The sequence below is a fragment of the Oncorhynchus tshawytscha genome, linkage group LG31, assembly GCF_018296145.1.
Source record: "Oncorhynchus tshawytscha isolate Ot180627B linkage group LG31, Otsh_v2.0, whole genome shotgun sequence".
In the NCBI taxonomy this organism is placed as follows: Eukaryota; Metazoa; Chordata; class Actinopteri; order Salmoniformes; family Salmonidae; genus Oncorhynchus; species Oncorhynchus tshawytscha.
The window spans coordinates 6,225,167-6,239,185 of NC_056459.1; the positions used below are offsets into that span (position 1 = coordinate 6,225,167).

The window sequence follows — 14,019 nt, forward strand, 5'->3', positions numbered from 1 at the left end:
GGTTACCTTTTAAATCCACAATCATCAGCGTTATACGGCCAAAAACCCATTGTTTTTATAACCAGACATGAGTAGGTTAATGTGCACTATTGAAACAAAGTTGTATTACGCACAAAATATGCGTCCTTGCTTTTAATTGAAGCGTATGCGACATCGGAAAGTGACATGGCTGTTGAAGTCGAGGTTTCTCTCCGAATAGGTTTCTCAGTACTTTGTTACAGTTGACGCGACATCGGTAGAACGTTAACATGCGAACAGTGAAAATATGAACATTCACGAAATTGTACAATTGACTGCAACATTGTAAACATGATACCTTAGCAAGGTGGCTAGTAGCAGCCGACGATAAGCCATAGGATATGCACCGGCATGTCCTGTTGGCAGGAATCTGGTTATTTAGCCAGGAAGTTAAACACATTGAATCACGTTTTTGAATATGTGTCAGTGTAAACATGTGTGGCTGCTTGGAAACGGCCTAAAGATCGCCAGTTGGGTATCTATTAACATTGACCAGGATTTAATAGCTAGTTAATATCGACATGTTGCTATGTTGGCAACTAGCTAGCTATCCAGCCTGGCTGCATCGCGGACAACTGATGTAGCTAGCGAAACCATACGAAACGTAACTGTTAACCTCCCAGCCACCTAATGCCAACGTTTGATTTCAACAGGAACAGAGCGAGAAAAAGGAGAACCCCATGCGTGAGCTTCGCATCCGCAAGCTTTGTATGAACATCTGTGTTGGGGAGAGTGGTGACAGACTGACCCGTGCTGCTAAGGTGCTTGAGCAGCTCACAGGCCAGACACCTGTCTTCTCCAAGGGTAGGTATCCTATGCCTGTTTTGTTTATGATCATCTGTGGCTGTGTGTTTGATGGTTACCCTGTTGATTGGCATGTTAGTGGAAAATTGTGCTGAAGTCTTCCTCCCCCTGTACCCCTCAGCCCGCTACACTGTGCGATCGTTCGGCATCCGCAGAAATGAAAAGATTGCTGTCCACTGTACCGTCCGTGGAGCTAAGGCTGAGGAGATCCTGGAAAAGGGACTCAAGGTGAGTTTTCAATATTTTATACACTGTCCATTTACTACACCTATTTATTACAACCACTGCATGAGTGTTTTGGGATGTGGGTTTGTTTACTATGCAAAACTCTTAATCACCATTAATTTGCCAAGGGAATGTTTCTTTCTGACACCCTTTAGGGTAGGGCTTAGTTTAGTCGTAACATTTACCCCTATTTGTATTTTCCTAGAGTTCCGTATACTTATGGTTAAGTTGAATCACTTGTGTTCATCCTCAGCCAAAGGTGATTTTGATTTGGCAGTGTCAACTTTGACCATGGTCCACATTCGCACTGTATTTAGGCATATTGCCTAATGTTGCAACATGTTGCCCCTGCTAAATGGAATACCTCGTTTCTTCCAAAGGTGCGTGAGTACGAGTTGAGGAAGAACAACTTCTCCGACACCGGCAACTTTGGCTTTGGCATCCAGGAACACATTGATCTGGGAATAAAGTACGACCCCAGCATTGGTATCTACGGACTGGACTTCTACGTTGTGAGTGGCTTCACATATTTTATAATTATTTTTAAAAAGTTGATTTTACCTGCCAGTTGGGATACGATAGGGTTTTACATGTCTTCTAATCTGAACCACACTTTCTTTCACTCTTTTTGTTTTCAGGTCCTGGGCAGACCCGGTTTCAGCATTGCTGACAAGAAGCAGAAAACGGGCCGCATTGGTTTCAGGCACCGCATCCGCAAAGAGGAAGCCATGCGCTGGTTCCAGCAGAAGGTGTGTGGGTTCTTTTATACAGGGTGGGCAGTCATACCTGCAGATTATTTGCTGTGTGTTGCCAATTAAGCAGTAACGCACTCCTGAGTCTACTAATCAACAATTTGGTCTTCAATGTTGACTTTGATCATTTTGAATTGGCGGTTACTGTTTGGCTGAAATAAAAGCCTGCACTCAGTGCCCCCATGCAAGTATGATTGCCTTCTGCTGCTTGAATGCTGTTGGTAAGAACTCTGCTGACTCGTATTGTATAGTAAGGCTGAATTACCTGTGTAATATAAAATTGGTGGCTTTTCTTTTGTGTGCAGCTTGAGTAGGCTTCCTTGCTAAGCATCTAATTTTTTCCTCTTTTTCTTTCTTTAGTATGATGGTATCATCCTCCCCGGGAAGTAAAGAACCATCGTTGACCTTGTTTATAACTATAATAAAATGGAAAAATACCAGTGTTTGGTTCTGTGGTCATTGAAGTGATATGAATTATATGCTGAATTTTATGATGAGTAATCCACATTTATAATTCTGTATAATAGGAAACTGTTGGCAGTAACATGACTCAAAGGACAGACTGCACTAATGGGTCTAGATTCTGGAAAGAATGGAGCTTGCTCCTTACAAGCACATGTTAGTATGTTATCTTAGTCTGCTCTCAAAATCAGAATACTAGGGGTCTGTTGAAGCTTTTGCCTCTGAAGCTCAAATTATAATTATACCATAAGAAGCTATTAAAGGGGAAATTAATATAAAATCCAGAAAGCATGCTGGAGACGATGTATTTGATTTTGAGTGATTTGCCCGACGTGTACTTTCCTAAGTGCAGCCAGTTGTATTGAACGGTTTGTGTATGTAATACTTGGTGTTTCATTATTCTGGCACATGATGGCAGTATTGGCTCTTAAAATGAGTAGTCTGGGTGAATTGAGTTTGATACTATTTTTGGAGGTCACATGGCTCTTGAAATCACGAATTTAAACAGCTGTCTCCTAGCTCTTCAGAATGCCTTTGGGAGGGTGTCGGAGACGAGTTGGTGCAGGCATGGAGGATTTTATGCTTCCAAATTCAGCTATTTCATGCCATTTTAGAGAAAGTGGCAATAGACAGCAGAAATCGTTTCCTGGACAATGTGACCACAAGTTACCTCTGAGGTTTGAAATAAACCGATCCACCAAAGCCCCATACACTACCCACCATTGCGACCTGTACGCTCTCGTTGGTTGGCTATCGCTTCATACTCGTTTCCAAACCCACTGGCTACAGGTTATCTACAAGTCTCTGCTAGGTAAAGCCCCGCCTTATCTCGGCTCACTGGTCACCATAGCAGCACCCTCTCGTAGCACGCGCTCCAGCAGGTATATATCACTGGTCATCCCCAAAGCCAATTCCTCCTTTGGTCGTCTGTCCTTCCAGTTCTCTGCTGCCCATGACTGGAACGAATTGCAAAAATCTCTGAAGCTGGAGACGCATATCCCTCACTAGCTTTAAGCACCAGCTGTCAGAGCAGTTTACAGATCACTGCACCTGTACTTAGCCTATCTGTCAACAGCCCATCTACCTACCTCATCCCCATAATGGTATTTTTATTTATTTTGCTCCTTTGCACCCCAGTATCTCTACCTGCACATTCATCTTCTGCCGATCTACCATTCCAGTGTTTAATTGCTATATTGTAATTACTTCGCCACCATGGCCTATTTATTTCCTTAACTTACCTCATTTACACTCACTGTATATAGACTTTGTTTTCTTTTGTTCTACAGTATTATTGACTGTATGTTTTGTTTATTCCATGTGTAACTCTGCGTTGTATGTGTCGAATTGCTACGCTTTATCTTGGCCAGGTCGCAGTTGCAAATGAGAACTTGTTCTCAACTAGCCTACCTGGTTAAATAAAGGTGAAATAAAAAAGATCCCCTTAGGTCAGTTTGGCTTTATTCAGTGAAACACCAGGGTTACGTTGCCTCTGGAATTGCTTGTCTGGACAGACAATGGCTGTTTACACAGGCAGCCCTTTTCAGATATTTTTCTACTAATTGGTCAAAGATATGAATTGGGCTGCTTATGTAAATGCCAAAAGCACCAACACACACTTACCCTCAGCAACTCTCAGTAAGATGAATACAGAGTGATTCCTCCAATCAAATAAGCATCCAATGACATAGTTGAGTCCTCATTTACTTGACCCCTATTTTTGCTAGGCAGGTTCCCATCTATGGGAGTTTTACTGATTCCTGGTAGCTTTATTTAACTAGGCAAGTCAGTTAAGAACAAATTCCTATTTTCAATGACTGCCTAGGGAACAGTGGGTTAATTGCCTGTTCAGGGGCAGAACAACAGATTTGTACCTTGTCAGCTCAGGGATATGAACTTGCAACCTTTTGGTTACTAGTCCAACGCTCTAAGCACTAGGCTACCCCAGTGGATGGAGATGGAGGTCGACAAACTCTATAACAAACACAGGTGAGCTGGAACCCATGGCCTAAATACAAAACATGACCTGAGCCAAATCTCTAAATGGTCACCCATTTAATTTCCGAATCAAAGGTCTGCTGTTTTGTTTCTGGTAGGTGGAAATTTTGAGGCCTGCGAATAGGTCAGGGTCACAGTTTGCTGGGCTACCGCCCTGACAGACATTCTCTACCTGTGTTCGTCAGTGGGTGACATTGTAATCATGTTATTTTGACCTCTGACCTTGTCCACCTATACTTCAGCAGTCACTGCAACTCTCACTTCATTGCACTTTAAAAAAATTAAATTATGTATAATAAAGCTTTTCTGAGCTAAACTACTTCAGACAAGCATACTTTACAGTACTGTTATACATATAGTATTATAAATACATATATTCGCTGTTAATTTTAAATGAGAAATGTTTAACGTTTTGCTGAAAATCATATTGCAATATTTGTCATAAGATTGTATGACTTAATGTAGAACACCCAGACACTATCATTCACTCCAGGATGTTCACACACACACAAAAACACACACGTAATCACCACAGTCGTTACATGTTGTACACATACTGCAAATTGATTTCATTTACAGTCATATTCACATTCAACAACCACATAGGCCCCATTCCATTGAACTCCCTAATGTGCTGTTGTCATACCAGTATAGGAGTTAATTCACTCTGCCTTCCATCTTTAATTTTCCTTTCTTTACTGCTCTGTTCCTCTATCTATAGCTCTCTTCTCTCCTCCACCTCTATCACTCCTCCCTTCCATCTTCCTCTCTCTTTTATTTTATTTTTTAAAATCTCGCTCTTAGGCAGTGATGGACTGTGGGGCCACACTGCTCTCTCTCTGTGGCAGTTGCTGCTCCTCTTTGGTTGTTGGGGTGTTACGGTGCTGTAGCCTGCGGGGGGTGTGGCGGGGTGGGAGGGTCAGGGTGCAGCAGGACACGCCCACAGTGGCCTCGGGCAGATTCTCCTCCATGGACCAGCTGTCAGTTGCCGGGGTGTACTTCTGCACGGCTGCCTTGTAGCGCTTCTCGGCCTCGTTCCAGCCACCCAGCAGGTACAGCTGTTCCCCGAGGGGCGACAGGCCTGCCGTGCTCACGCCCAGGGGCAGGGGGGAGGCCCGGTTCCACTCACCGTTCTCTGGGGAGAACACCTCCATGGACAGGATGTCCATGCGGTCTCCGCTGGGGCCCAGCTGGCTACCACCCACCACGTACACCTTCCCTCCCAGGGTGGAGGAGCAGTGCCATCCTCGGGGGGTCTCCAGGCTGGCCTTCTCACTCCAGGTGTCCGTCTCAATGTTGTAGCAGGCCACCGAGCGCGAGTAGGCGCAGTTGATGTAGCCGCCGGTCACCAGGATGTCTCCGGAGGGCAGCACGGCACTGGCATGGCAGCAGCGTGGCATCTCCATGGGCGTCTTGAGCTGCCAGATGTTGGAGGAAGGCAGGTAGCTCTCGATGGTGGCCAGCAGGCCCTCCACGTTGCGGCCGCCAACTGCGTACAGGCGCCCGCCGGTGGCTACCAGGCTGAAGTGGGTGCGGCGCTGGCGCATGCTAGCCAGATGCAGCCAGGTGTTGAAGCGAGGGTCGTACCTGAGGAGGAAGAGATAAACAGTGATGAGTCAGAATATGAAGTTGTCTAAATTGAAATGAAATCTACACATAATCAATGAACACTCAAGTGTGCTTTGCTGCCTTATAATATTTACTGTATGTTAAGGTCTGGACCTAGTCAGTGACTTTTCTCATGTGTGGGTGTTTGCTAATACATAAACTCAGCAAAAAAAGAAATGTTCCTTTTTCAGGACCCGGTCTTTCAAAGATAATTCGTAAAAATCGAAATAGCTTCACAGATCTTCTTTGCAAAGGGTTTGAACACTGTTTCCCATGCTTGTTCAATGAACAATAAACAATGAATGAACGTGCACCTGTGGAACGGTCGTTAAGACACTAACAGCTTACAAACGGTAGGCAATTAAGGTCACATTTATGAAAACTAGGACACTAAAGAGGCCTTTCTACTGACTCTGAAAAACACCAAAAGAAAGATGCCTGGGTCCCTGCTCATCTGCGTGGATGTGCCTTGGGCATGCTGCACGGAGGCATGAGGACTGCAGATGTGGCCAGGGCAATAAATTGCAATGTCCGTATTGTGAGACGCCTAAGACAGCGCTACAAGGAGACAGAACAGACAGCTGATCGTCCACGCAGTGGCAGACCACGTGTAACAACACCTGCACAGGATCGGTACATCCGAACATCACACCTGCGGGACAGATACAGGATGGCAACAACAACTGCCCGAGTTACACCAGGAACGCACAATCCCTCCATCAGGGCTCAGACTGTCCGCAATAGTCTGAGAGAGGCTGGACTGAGGGCTTGTAGGCCTGTTATAAGGCAGGTCTTCACCAGATATCACTGGCAACAACGTTGCCTATGGGCACAAACCCATCGTCGCTGGACCAGACAGGACTGGCAAAAATGCTCTTCACTGACGAGTCGCGGTTTTGTCTCACCAGGGGTGATGGTCAGATTTTAGTTTATCGTTGAAGGAATGAGCGTTACACGAGGCCTGTAATCTGGAGCGGAATCGATTTGGAGGTGGAAGGTCCGTCATGGTCTGGGGCTGTGTGTCACAGCATCATCGGACTGAGCTTGTCATTGCAGGCAATCTCAACGCTGTGCGTTACAGGGAAGACATCCTCCTCCCTCATGTGGTACCCTTCCTGCAGGCTCATCCTGAGATGACCCTCCAGCATGACAATGCCACCAGCCATACTGCTCGTTCTGTGCGTGATTTCCTGCAAGACAGAAATGTCAGTGTTCTGCCATGGCCGGCGAAGAGCCTGGATCTCAGTCCCATTGAGCACGTCTGGGACCTGTTGGATCGGAGGGTGATTGCTAGGGCCATTCCCCCCAGAAATGTCAGGGAACTTGCAGGTGCCTTGGTGGAAGAGTGGGGTAACATCTCACAGCAAGAACTGGCAAATCTGATGCAGTCCATGAGGAGGAGATGCACTGCAGTACTTAATGCAGCTGGTGGCCACACCAGATACTGACTGTTACTTTTGATCCCCCCCCTTTGTTCAGGGACAAGTTATTCCATTTCTGCTAGTCACGTGTCTGTGGCACTTGTTCAGTTTATGTCTCAGTTGTTGAATCTTACGTTCATACAAATATTTACACATGTTAAGTTTGCTGAAAATAAACGCAGTTGACAGCGAGAGGACGTTTCTTTTTTTGCTGTTGTTATACAGGATATCCATGTACCTGCTGAGGGTGCTGACAGCGTGCTTGGCCTGGTTGCGTGCATCGTTCTGGTCCTCTCCTCCTGCCACGTACAGAAAGCCGTCCATCACAGCCACACACTGGTTGAAGCTCTTAGCGGGCAGCTGGGACAGGTGGCGCCAGGTGGCCGCACCCTCGCGTGGATCTCTCCACAGCACCTGGAAGGGAACCAACGTCAACAACGTAGCACTTCTCATTTCGGATAATACGGTTGAATCATGGTGATTGGTGAAACAGTAGTATTCTAAAATGTTGGTTAACTTCTTCATCATGTCTTTGACCTCTGCCTAATGTTTAGCCCACCACAAGATCCGCCACACTCACCACTCTGCTCAGTGCCCGCTCGGTGATGGAGGGACGCCCCCCAACAGTCAGCAGGGTGGCCTGTCCTCCACGCACCTGCGTGCGACGAGACTGCAGCGTGTTCTGTTGGTGGGGCAGCAGGTGGTAGTTCATGGCATCCACTAGCAGGCGGTGGCAGTGAGGGTCCATCATCATCCTCGCCACGGGCTGGATCTCGCTGACCAGCTCGCTGGCAGGAATGGTCTCGAAGCGCACGTGGGACAGCAGCTCGGCGGCGTGCACCTGGCGCTTGGGGTCGAAGTCCAGCCACTTCATGGCCAACTGTGGTTGAATGAAACCAGAAATATACTTAGAATCCTATTCGATTCGGCTTATAAATACCGCTCCCTCTCTGCTTCCTTGCTATGTCTCTCATTCCTACTGGTATTGTGTATTAATAACCATACATACAGAGAGTTATACTGACTGAGTATTTCTATTCACAGTAGGATGTCAAATAGCCTGGCAAGTGTCTGTGTACTAGGGTCATGTGGCTATATCATGTCCTTAACAGCTGGTCTGAGGATTGATTTAGGTTTCGCTCAAAATGGCTGTAGTTGGGGGTAGGGAATGAGGAGACCTGATCCCAAGTCAGTTATTACATGCAGAAAAGTAGGGTAAAGCAAGGTGAGCGGAGCTGACCTGGAAGGCGGTGACTTCAGATGGCAGCAGCAGGCTGTCCTCCTGGAGGAAGGCTGTGATCTGTTCCAGGGTCAGCTGGTTGAACAGGGGCGTCTCGGTGAACGCGACAAAGTTCTCCAGCACAAAGCGGCGGGCCGCATCGCGCACAGGAATCAGGCCGTAGGCGGCGCCGATGTTCCACACGTACACGCACGTCTGCACGTTCATCTCGGCCAGCAGGAAGTCCATGCACATCTGGAGCAGCTGGGGGATCTGGAGGGTGGCAGCGGCGGACACAGTGCAGCCGATGGTGTACAGGGACATGTGGACGCGGCCCAGGTAGGCGAAGGTGATCACGTTGGCCAGGCCTGAGAATAAGTGGAAAACATCATCGCTTTCTTCATGTGTTTTTGTCTATTCATGTGGACTTTGACAGATACGTTTCCAAACAAGACTGTTCCTGCCTTTAATAAATGTCAGCTATAGATGCTAGGTGGTTAAGTTTGAAACCTACCGAGGGGGGAGAGCGACGACAGCTCTAGACGCTTCATTCCGGGGTCCTTGGCCAGGATCTCCCGGAAGTACTGGCTGACGGAAGAAATGACCAGCTTGTGCACGTCAAAGGCCTTGGTCTTACAGGCCAGCTCCAGGTCGGTGAGGAAGCGCTCCTGGCGCATGCGGCTCAGCTCCTCCAGCAGGGCGTTGCCGTGGAGGGGGCGGGTCACTTCACAGCCCAGGCCCAGGCCCTTTTCTCCGGGCTTGATGATGGGAGGGGGCAGGGGGAGGTTGAGGTGGTTGAGCTGCACGATATCCAGTGCAGCCATCTCCTCGATCTTCTTCACGCCCTCCACCACCACCACTCCTCCTCCTGTCATCTGAGTAGTAACAGTGCTCACCTGGGTGACAACTGGCTCCATGGCAATCTCCTTTGTACGATTGACCTTCCTCTTGGGGGCCATGGCGACAGCTACTTTAACAGTTGGGTTAAAGATTTTGGCTCTCGAGTTCTGACTGAAGCACTGAGGGATGAGGACAGACCAAATAATCAACAAATTGACAAAGCAGATTTTTTACTGAGTGTGGTAAGGTGGACTTTCTTCATTGATAAACAACCACTGAAACACTGAGTGACTGTTGGACTAGCTATGTGTTCTCTACTGCTAACAGAAGGGGAACAGATTGACAGACACCGGTGTGTAAGGGTGGTGGGTAGGTGGGGTTGGTCAGTTTCAGTGCGACAGCACACAGGACCTGAAAAAGAGAAGTACTAAGTACCACAACATCAGAGAAAAAGGCCATGGCAAGAAAGTAATGACAAAAACTCTTTATCTCGCTCTCTATCGCAGAGTCTAAAAAAAGAGGGGTGTGTGATTGACAGCTGCAGGTTTCTGAGGGTGCTTCGGGTCAGGTTTATGGTTTATAGCAGCCAGACACACAGGTGCTTGTATTAATACTCAAATACAGACTCCCACTATATTTCAGCAACAGAAAAACTGTGAATCTTATTCATGTTTTAAATGGTCCTATATAAAAATGTGAGAAACTTGAGGGGAGTTTTAGAAGGACACTTGAAAAATATACAGTATGATCCTGTATTGTCTCTTAGTTTTAAATTAGAAATTAAGTATAAACGTTGCTTATACACATGCTGGTTATTCAAGTTTCAAAGTGTCTCAATCATTACGACAAACTAAGCACACACTTGTAACACATACTTGGAAAAATACACACATCTCACTAGCTCAACATCCATGGCAACTTCAATTACAGATACACAGGCGCGTTCATGTCACCTAAAAATACACTAAGGGCAAAGCGAGTATAGCTTTGGATTACTACCCAGTAAACCACCTCTCTGGTTCCACACCCCATACCTGCCCCTCATCATATCCTCCCAGTGATTTGACACACTATACCTAAATTACTTTCATTCAGTGCTTATCACTTTGTAAATAAACACAGAAGGACAAGCTGGGACTGTGGCCTTTATAGATATAAAAAAATACAAATTAAAATGATCATAGTGGGACAACCTAATCATGACTAACCCTTTGATTACAAGGGTACAGTGTCATTATCATCAACAGAGGACCAAAACCTGGAAATACTGCTGCTACTCTGTTCTTTTTTAACTCTTATTATCTATCCTGATGCCTAGTCCCTTTACCCTGCCTTCATGTAAATATCTACCTCTAATACCTTATTATTATCTATCCTGATGCCTAGTCCCTTTACCCTGCCTTCATGTAAATATCTACCTCAAATACCTCGTACCTCTGCACATTGATCTGGTACTGCTCCTCCCTGTATATAGCCTCATTCTTGTTTATTTTAATCCTCCTGTTATTATTTAAATTGTTCTTATTTTTAACTCTGCATTGTTGGGAAAGGACTCGTAAGTATTTCACGGTCATTTGTTGTAATGGAATTGACCCCTGGGTGTTCTACTCTGGCAAAGAGTCTCATTTTGCTTCATGTCTGTTTTGACATGTACAAATAGAAACAGAAATTCAACATGCTTTTTTCTTTACCTTGTTATATTCCTCTGCAGATTCATAAAAAAATTAAGTGGCAAGAAAGGAGATAATATGTATATGTTTTGTGTGAAAGGACATTTGTTTCTCTCTCAAAAACCATGGAGATTTTTCACTCCCTGCTGCTGATGTTCTCGGTAAACGTTATACCTTTCCATGGCCAAAGTCAGAGTAAACAACATGTCAGAGTGCAGGTGCTTTCCACCACGTGTGCTATGAAAATACATACATGGAGATCCTGTCGGAGATTGACCCTCAGCCAAGGTTATTTATGTCCAGACTGTTGTTTACAGATCACCTACAGAAGCAGTGGATATGGGTCACCAATCATCCTTGACCTTTCAAAGGGGTGTACATCTCCTCAATATATGAAGTACCCGTTTTAAGAGATAGTAATTTCATTGAATAAATAGATGTGCTGCTATTTCTGGTTCCTGTGATGAAGTCTGATGTTGTTCTATTGTTGTGTCTATTTGCCATGGGGCGTCCAGTATGGGAGATGACACAGCAGCTGTGACTCCCACCAACCGTTGTTACAGATATTACAGAGGGTTAATGTGCTATGTGAAGGTTATTTTCATTTGATGTAATCATGTCACATTGTTAGCTACATTTCCAGAACCTTGCTGAATATTCTAAGACCTTTGCAAATGTCTTCCTTTGGTGGTCAGGTTCTTGCCCACCAGCGGAGAAGTTTTAAGAAAGTGGTCTCAGAAATATCAGGTTCTTTCTTACATAAGCAGCCTCTACTTGTGTTGTTGACGTTTCAGTGGATGCTTATCTTCACTTGCACTTCTCAAGAAGGCCTGGCCAGGCAACAATTTAGGTCAAACTGTCAGGGATCATTTTCCCCCATCATTCCGATAGTTATCATCCCACTGGGCACACACTGGAACCAACGTGGAATAGAATTGATGTCTGTGCCCAGTGGAATCTCTGGTGCAGACCAGCTATAGGTCAGTAATGGTAGGTTATAATTTTGGCACCCAGAACAAATCTTGAGTAAGCGGTGGCCTCTGGCCATCTACTCGATTTTGGCAAGTCTGTCACAAGATATTATTAGAGGTACAGTACATCACTGGTCACTGCTGTTTCATCTCTTTTGCGGTGTGTTGCGACATCCAACTAGGTGGCTACTCACACCCGCCCTTTGGCATGTAACTAACTATCTCCCAGTGTCAGCTCTCTCTCATATGACACCGACAACAGCTGCTGTCCTGTCCCCCTCTCCATATGGGGGGGAACACAGCCCAGTCACAAGCATCATCCACTGCACTGACCGGGGATATTTGAAAACATCAAGTTCAGAGAGAATGAGTAGGAGGGGAGTGAGAGAGGCAGAGAATCTAATACAGTATGCATGTGAATCTTTGTGAAAAAATAATGTAAGCTAGTTGAGGTCTGAGGCAGAGCTTAATGTTGGGAGGTAGTGGTGTACATTTTCATTGGTTGCTGTTTGGGGGTTTAGCCTGTGTTTCTGTATAGCACTTTGTGACATCTGCTGATGTAAAAAGGGCCTTATAAATAAATGTGATTGATTGAGTGTGCCATAACCTCCCTACGGAAAAGATGTCTTTGTCGAGGATGATGAGGGTCAGAGTTGGTAGGAAAACAGGACAATAATGTGAAGGAAAGATGAACTACCAGATCCTATGAAAAACATCATATGGGATAGGCTAGGAACAGACAGAACATCTTATGAAGCTAAAGAAAAAGGAGGACAGAAATGAAAAGGGGGCATGAACATAAGGAAAATAGCAGAGATGGATCAAAATCGACAGGAAAGATATTGGAACGTGGTAGAGGTAGCTGAGTAGGTGACACCGTGACAAAACAAAAACAAAGCCTGAAAGAATGATCCTCAGGAGCCCAATTTTGGGCTCCTGAGTGGCGCAGCGGCCTAAGGCACTGCATCTCAGTGCTAGAGGTGTCACTACAGACCCTGGTTCGATCCTGGGCTGTATCACAACCGGACGTGATTTGGAGTCCTATTCTGCGGCGCACATTTGGCCCAGTGTCCTCCGGGTTAGGGTTTGGCCGGGGTAGGCCGTCATTGTAAATATGAATTTGTTCTTAAGTGTCTTGCCTGGTTAAATAAAATCTCAAAGCCCAGAACTCTGTGCGGTACACAATGCCATCATGCGTCCGACTCCCACCTCCCCCAGTGTCAGAATTCCTTTGCCTATCTCCAGAGATTATTTATAGATTCTGAGCAACACTGTGCCTTTGAGGCTATAGCTCGTATGCATCCTGCTATCAACTTGGCCTCACATGAACTGTTTGTGAGTGTGAGTGAAATAAAATGCAACTTCAGATTCTACATAGTGTGTAATTGATGCCAATGTTTATAGTCAATGTGATTACATCCATTATTTTAGGTGATGAAATGTTTGAAAAGGTTCTTATTTGGGTATGTCTTTCATGTCTGCACACTTGTATTATTGCCAATGGTTAAGTTGTAAAGTTCTGGTGAAATACAAGAGCGCAGCATTGCAACTTCTAATGTCAACATATTACTTAATATATATATATAAATGCTTTATGTTTAGGATAGGCGATCTCATCAAGTTGGATAAATCATGAGTCGAAGAATCATGCAAATAGTTATAGAAAAATACAGTCAATATGCTTTACCTGTCTCTCCACCCACTTTCCTCGCTCTTCTTCCTTTTCTTTCTTTGTTTCTTGGATTTCTTTCACTTTGTTGATTTTCTCTCACAGGTTGCTCTCTCTTCCTCTGTCAGTCTTTCAGTGCACTGTGGTTCAGTGTTTGAGCGAGTCGGGGTCCAACCAAGTCTATGAAATGAGACCACCTCCCTCCCTAATTTCCAGCTCACACCACCTACAACTCCAAATGCAGGCACCCCCTCCCTCCCCACCAAAAATACTCCATATGTGGCCAGCCCTCTGCCATCCACCTCCTTCAGCCACTAGGCTGAGCAGACTATGCCAATATGCTGTGCTCAAGTTTCTGTTGT

At 45.6% G+C, this 14,019-nt stretch overlaps 2 protein-coding genes across 2 annotated transcripts; one reads left to right on the forward strand and one right to left on the reverse strand.

Annotated features, from left to right (window-relative positions):
* The first annotated feature begins 645 nt into the window (after positions 1-645).
* Positions 646-2,239, forward strand: LOC112229901 (60S ribosomal protein L11). The gene is made up of 5 exons (XM_024396031.2): positions 646-822; positions 944-1,050; positions 1,428-1,559; positions 1,686-1,796; positions 2,160-2,239. The coding sequence occupies exons 1-5, from the start codon at positions 699-701 to the stop codon at positions 2,187-2,189; spliced, it is 504 nt and encodes a 167-aa protein (XP_024251799.1). The 5' UTR covers positions 646-698; the 3' UTR covers positions 2,190-2,239.
* A 1,466-nt stretch (positions 2,240-3,705) lies between these two features.
* Positions 3,706-13,887, reverse strand: LOC112229899 (kelch-like protein 31). Its single transcript, XM_024396028.2, has 6 exons — positions 13,676-13,887; positions 9,022-9,526; positions 8,529-8,875; positions 7,869-8,168; positions 7,527-7,702; positions 3,706-5,846 (listed from the first exon to the last, which is right to left on the reverse strand). Exons 2-6 carry the CDS (start codon positions 9,464-9,466, stop codon positions 5,060-5,062), a joined length of 2,055 nt encoding a protein of 684 aa, XP_024251796.2. The 5' UTR covers positions 9,467-9,526; positions 13,676-13,887; the 3' UTR covers positions 3,706-5,059.
* Between the last annotated feature and the right edge of the window lie 132 nt (positions 13,888-14,019).